This window comes from Hyperolius riggenbachi, chromosome 1 (genome assembly GCF_040937935.1).
Source record: "Hyperolius riggenbachi isolate aHypRig1 chromosome 1, aHypRig1.pri, whole genome shotgun sequence".
Lineage (NCBI taxonomy): Eukaryota > Metazoa > Chordata > Amphibia > Anura > Hyperoliidae > Hyperolius > Hyperolius riggenbachi.
In genome coordinates, this window is record NC_090646.1 from 652,651,222 (window position 1) to 652,658,100 (window position 6,879).

A 6,879-nucleotide genomic window follows, 5' to 3' on the forward strand; every position below is an offset into this window, starting at 1 on the left:
AGAGTGAAAAGGTGAGTTTTGAGGCCATCTTGAAGATGTTGAAGGAGGGGGAAAGCCTAATGAGGGGAGGTAGGGAGTTCCATAATGTTAGAGCAGCTCTTGAGAAGTCTCAGAGGCGTGCATGGGACTGGGTGAGGCAGGGGTCAGTCAGGCAAAGTTCATTGGAGGAGCGGAGTGAGCGGCTAGGTGTGTACCTCTGGGTAAGATTGGATATGTAGGTTGGGCAGGTTTTGTGGACAGATTTGTAGGCCCGACACAGTATCTTGAATCTGATTCTGTACAGGATAGGAAGCCAGTGGAGGGATTCACAGATGGGAGCCTCTTAGGAGAATGAGTACAGTTTTGTTTGTCTATGAGTAACTGTACCATGCCAAAATGTTTGGAGTTAATCAAAGAACTGTGGGGGACATTTATCAAGAGTGTCTGAGACAAAATATTAGTAGGTTTTTAGAAATCCATGCAGAACTGTCTCAGAAATCACTAGATAGTGCAGATTCCTTCTTAAAAACTGTAGCAATGGTAGGAGTTAGGAAGGTCTCTCAGGTAGTGTAGTGTGTGAGGGAAATTGCTGTTGCTGAGGTAACCAATACATCTGCTGTATTGCATCAATGCATAGCACTGGAAGGGTTAAGCACAGAACAGCTTCACAAGACACCTGGCAGCAGGGGAGAGGAGCCCTTCACAAATCATGTCTAGCTGCTGCACTATCTGTCGAACTGCTATTAAGCACTTCTTAATCTGCAACAGTTTAGGGATGGATTTGCACTTTTCTTAACTGTAGTGCAGCTCTAGAAATCCACGGTAAACTGCTGCTATTAAGTAGGATCGTGCAGAACAGTTCCTCTGCTGGTTAGAACAGTTTAGAGCAGTTGTAGGATTAGCCATACTATGTCAGGGAAAAAACACACACATATATATATATATATATATATATATATATATATATATATATATATATATATATATATATGTAGATAAATACTTGACCTAATTACATAACACATGTATTGTATTGTCCACGTTTTGATTTCAGTGAATTTTCTTTGGTAAATGAAGAGAACTCTGTTCCTGGTGGGAACCATGTCTTTTGCCCAGAGTTTGAGGCTAAATCCTGATGTCATTTCTGTTCTTAACTTTTTTCTTTTCTCCTCCTATCGCTGAGTCACCTCAGCCTTGGTTGTAAACACAAGTGAGCAGAAGATCATGTTTCAGATAGGCAGCTAGGCAGGGAAATAAATGGAAGAGGAGGAATATATTATAGATAAAAAGAACCTCCAGCATGCAACTGTTTGGCACTGACTGTTAAAGGGCCAGTGCTCCTTAAGTATGTCATAACTCCAAACCACAGCAGAAAAAGTATTGAATGCAGGATTAGCATCTTTAACACACTCAGACCAGTTGCTGTTGAAATTTGATTTTTATGGTGACAATCCCGCTTTAAGAAGAAAAAAAAACTGTTGGTAATGCCACTATCGTCAAGAAAGAGAAAGAGCAACAGAGGATGTACGGCAGCTGAAAAAGTTTGGCCTACCTCAAAATGTAATGGTGCAGTTCTACACTGCAATCATCGAATCCACCATAACATCATCTATGACTGTATGGTTCAGCTCCTGCTCAGCATTAGAAAAGGGGAGGCTGCAGCGCATCATCCGATCAACGGAAAGGATAATTGGCTGTAGCTTACCTTCCCTGCAGGATCTTTACGCTAGCAGGTGCAGAAAGAGAGCAACCAAAATTGCCTCTGACCCCTCTCATCCAGGTCACTCCATCTTCCAGCGCATGCCTTCAGTAGTAAGATTCCGGTCAATCGCTACCAAAACCTCCAGACACAGGAACAGCTTTTTTCCTCAAGCGGTAGCCATACTTAATGCTGAACCACGTTAGAGCTGCTAGGACTGAAAGTAATCTGCACAGAACTAAACTTGAACAATTCTCACATTGCTTACTGCCACTATACTTATAATGTCCTTGACTTGTAATATACACACTGTCTGTCCTTGTATTGTTTTTGTTTGTGTTTGTTAAGCAACTGCCAAGACAAATTGCCAAGACAAATTCCTTGTAGGTGCAAACTTAGTTGGCGAAAATAAATTGAATCTGATTCTGATAAATCTGGCCCTCTGACTCTACATTGAAATGTATAGGCACCATAAGAACTCTCATATCACTATGAGCATTCGCCAAAGCTTTGTAGCTGAAGCCATTATTTCACTCCATTTACAAAACATGCAGTGCACATTAGGGAGGACAAGAAACAACAAATACATTTTTTTTTAAACTGTGCTTTATTTAGGGCTAAGCTGAAAAGCGTCATTCAATAATTACAGAAGATTACAAGGAGATTTTTTTTAAAGGTAATTGAGAGTGAAAAGAGCAGTTGGAGTGAAATGCAGCTGCAGTACACACCTGTACTTACATCAGCATGGAGTAAAGAAATACGAGAGAGAAAGAGAGCGGGGCACAAAATACCCCAGAGCAGGAAAAGAAGACAAAGATGAAAATAAAGAAGGAAAAATAAGACAGTTTGATTTCTGAATTTTAAAAAAAGATCCGCATTCTAATGAACAAGTGCAAGGATCACAGCAATTTTTGTCATGAAAAAAAAAAAAATCACATACAAAAAGACCCTGGTGATGCAAAACGGGTCTGAAACAACTCTGCCAGGGAAGAGATAAAAGAGGAAACAACAAAAAATAGGCCTGGGAGGACTAATCCATTTTTATCCATGGAGGGCTATGGCACAGTGCTCCCTTCTCTGTAGTAAATAATGGGAAAAAAAGGGTGACCCATCCAAAGAGATAATACTTTATGATTTCTGTGTATTTATATATATTTATATTTATATATATTTATAAAAAAAGAAGAGCTAAACATGATCAAACCACCCTTTTAGTTCAACTAAAAAGAGTGAGAACGAAATAAGATGAACTTTAAAAGTCATACAACAGAAATAAATTAGAATAAATATGATATATCTTAAAATATATGTGTTTTTAAATAGTTCATTGACTTTTTTTTTTTCTGAATCTGAGTTTATCCTAAAGCAACATTTTTTTTTTTTAAACTGCTCTAAAGTCAATTACCAAAGATAAATATCGTGCTTTCATTTAAATAATTTCCTTGTTTTTTCTCTATCATTACAATTAAAAGACCTACAAAATATGCAAATGTATTTACAGAAAAACAGAGCCAGCATCGTTTTTAAACATCCCCTGTTTTTTAAAATTCCTTGTAAACAGTTTCAGAAATTCTTCAAAGATTGTATATATATATATATTTTATTTTTTTTTTACTTTTTTAACATTAAGGTTCTAGGCTGTCTTTTGCCCTGAAGGTCTAGAACAAATATGGAAACTACTAAAGCAGAGGATGATGGGAGGGTTAGCAAATAGCAGGTTATGAAGATATGAAGCAGTAGCCGTGTCATTCTTCAAGTTAAAATAATTAATTCATAAAAAGACAATAGCTGTTGTAACTTTATTATTTCATTGCATCATTTTACAAGAGTCAAGTTTTTTTTTTTTTTTTTAATAGGTGGAATGCTTGCAGTTAAAAGCTGCCATCACAGCCTCTCCTGTCCTCCTCAATACAGTATGCAATTGGCAAAGAGTATTTTATGCTTATTCTAAACTCTACAAAAATTACAGTTCTACAACATCTTTCTTTCAGCCATAACGCTAACGTCTATTTTTTTTTTTTTTTACTTTTTTTGTTTTTGCTTTCTAATTTTTGTAACTATTATATAGATATCTTAAACTTTTCTGTTAAATCTGTACAACTATTAGGATTTAAGGGGGTTGGTAGAAGCATTTACAAACCTTTTCCTACTATCTTTTTTCTAATGCATGTTTTTATTGTATTTTTTGTGTTTTTTTTTTATTTTTTGTTTTTTTTTTACTTTTACAATTTTTTTTGTTTCTTTTTTTTTTGCTTTTAAAATATCTATCCTTTATTTAATTCCTACATACTAATCCTTTCATAATATACATAAAACCATAGGAAATTTTCAGAATTGAATTAATATAACCAAAGAACCTTCTATAGTATCAAATAACTATTATCTTGCCATTTTTAAAAGCATTTTAAGCATTTTTACATATTTCATATAATGCTCCTGAACTGTTTTAAGAACAGCTAAGGTGTAGGAAGTAAATTCCATATTTTACATACAGCTACAAGTCTGCAATAAAAAGTTTGGTCCTTTGGTCCCTAAATAGCTAAGGAATGACAGATACGATGCTTCTTGTAACAGTTGCTATGGCGATACCATGGCAACGTAACTCATGGTGGCAAACAGGCACTCCTTGTCAAATTTCAGGTTTCTCATTAGAAGAAACAAGCCGTTTTTTTTGTGTGGCATTGTCAGTGTCTGTTGGAAATTTCTGATTGATCTTGATTCCGATAATTCCAACTTGAGTCCCCATCCACGTAAGCAGTCGTGATACTTTCATTGAAGAAATAGTACAGTCTTAAACAATCAAAGGAGAAGAAAAGTCTGTAGTCTTCAGCATGATTGGTTCTTTGCTGATATGTCAAAATTGTAATCCAGCGCGATCTCGATCATATATTTTTATAAGCGTATTTTGTATTGTCATAATACGGCCCATTCAGTTCCTGTCCTGCAATAAAAATGAGAGATTAGTAGTCAATAATTTGACTATCAAATATATATATCAGACAAAAAAAATATCTAAATAAAATATAAAAATTAAATATATACCAAACAAAAGAGGTAAAATCAGAGCTAAGATCCATTATGGAAGCCCTACAAAACCGAATATGACAAACAATATATTTAGATAAAGTCAGATTTTTGCTTTGCAAACCGGTCAATGACGTTTTATGTAAAAAAAAAAAATTCCACAAGGATTTTCTTCTTGAGAGCAAGTTTAAAAATGTTAAATTCTAACCTTATACTCACTAATTTGATTTAAGCACCCAAAACAAAGAGTAAACACTTAAAGAGACTCTGAAGCGAGAATAAACCATGTACGCGACACTGAAACGAGAATAAATCTCGCTTCTTGTCTCATAGTCAGCAGGGGCATGTGTGCCCCTGCTAAAACGCCGCTATCCCGCGGCTAAACAAGGGTCCCTGACCCCCCAAACCCACCCCTGCAAAATGTACGACCAACTTGGTCGTAGATTTTGATGCTGTTGAGGCAGGGCTAACGGCCGCAGCCCTGCCTCCCAGCGCCGTCTATCAGCGGCGCATCGCCGCCTCTCCCCCGCCCCTCAGCGAAGGAAGACTGAGAGGGGCGGGGGAGAGGCGGAGATACGTGCTGACAGACGTGCGTGAGGCAGGGCTGCGGCGGTTAGCCCTGCCTCAATCCGGAAGAGATCCCCCGCTGCTCAGATGGGATTTCGGGGGGTAAGGGACCCCCGTTTAGCCGCAAGATAGCGGCGTTTTAGCAGGGGCACACATGCCCCTGCTGACTATGAGCTCTGAAGCGAGATTTATTCTCGCTTCAGTGTCTCTTTAAACGCGTACATGGTACGTTGCCGAAGGTACTTTGGTCACTTTGGCGCAGGGTGAGCTACTGTATATCATGGCTCACCCTGCTTCCGGTGAAATTTCGGGCAGAGTTAAATACTATTCCTCCTCCTCATCATAGCAACTCGGATAGGGAAGTCATTTGGGGTACAGTAATCTCCAGATCCCTGAATTACCTGTGCGCGAGCCATGGACTATAGCATTGCTGCTATAGCCGCGCCAAACTCAGGAGCTACGTGGAGTGTAGGGTGCGCCAAGAAGTCCTGCCTCGACTTAAACTGCTCATAAAGACAGTTGACTGATTAGGATTTAATTTTCATATTATAAACTGTGTTAGACTGTGCAACCTAATATGCTTAGGCTTTCTAAAGCCTGGTACAGACTTCAGATGATAGCTATGTGCAATGATGGTCATACACAGCGCAATTTCGATGACTGATCAGCCTGAAATATCCATTAACCTTTTGGCATGAGTTATCTTGTGTAAGATAACTAAACAAGGTGGCCTGCAGCCGGCTTAAGGGTCAGTCCGCACTTGACCCGGTTGCAGAATGCAAACCGTGGTCCAGGCTCCTGTTTTCAGAAACCGGAACACAAACAGATCCAGGCTGCCCTTTTGCAGCATACGTTTTTCATCCGTTTGTGTTTTTTTTTAACCCCCAAAAAACGGATGGCTGAGGGGGAAACAGCCGGGACGGGGGGCTGCGGGTATGGTGGCGGGAAGGGGGATCGCCCCCTCCTTCCCCTGGGTCTCCCCATCCCCGCTCCCCCACCAGCTATGTGCAGCAAAAGTAAAATAAGCGAGTGAGCGGGGAAGCAATTACCTTACTTCCTCTGCTCGTTGTGTGACTTCCTGCAATGCTGCCCACTAGAGGGCGGCATTGCAGGAAGTCATGGTGAGCAGAGGAAGTAAGGTGCTTCCCTGCTTGCTCGCTTAATTTACTTTTGCCGCACATATCTGGTGGGGGAGCGGAGATGGGGAGACCCAGGGGAAGAAGGGGGTGATCCCCCTTCCCGCCACCATGCCCACAGCCCCTTGTTCTGGCTGCTACCCCCCTCAGGCTACCTGGGGGCACACCTTTAGGGGGAAGGAGCATGCAGTAGGCAATGCGGATCTCCCTCCGTTTTGTGTGCAAAGTTCTCTGTGTAGAGGGAGATCTGTTATTGCATTGCCTGCCACTACCCCTTACTGTATCAGGGATCGATCCGGGTCCGTGAAGTCCGGACAAGTCGGGACCCTCCGCTTAGTTTTTGTATCCGGATCCCACGGATCGCCCACAGATCTGTTTTTGAAGTAAGTGAAGACTGCTGCTGTTTTTAACATTGGTATATGTGTCTCTGTTTTTGATCCGGGCCCAAAAACGGAGACACGGATATGTTTTTAA

General features: G+C 40.2%; 1 protein-coding gene across 22 annotated transcripts in view; it reads right to left on the reverse strand.

Moving 5' to 3' along the window:
- Positions 1-2,281: 2,281 nt before the first annotated feature.
- Positions 2,282-6,879, reverse strand: part of CELF4 (CUGBP Elav-like family member 4) — a 1,336,489-nt gene continuing 1,331,891 nt past the window's right edge. For all 22 annotated transcript variants that reach the window (XM_068252050.1, XM_068252041.1, XM_068252032.1 and 19 more), the window contains one exon: positions 2,282-4,619. Coding sequence is in view for 1 of the 22 variants with exons in the window: in XM_068251991.1 (XP_068108092.1) it covers positions 4,561-4,619 (59 nt within the window). In the remaining 21 variants the exon portion in view is untranslated. The remainder of the gene's footprint in view (positions 4,620-6,879) is intronic.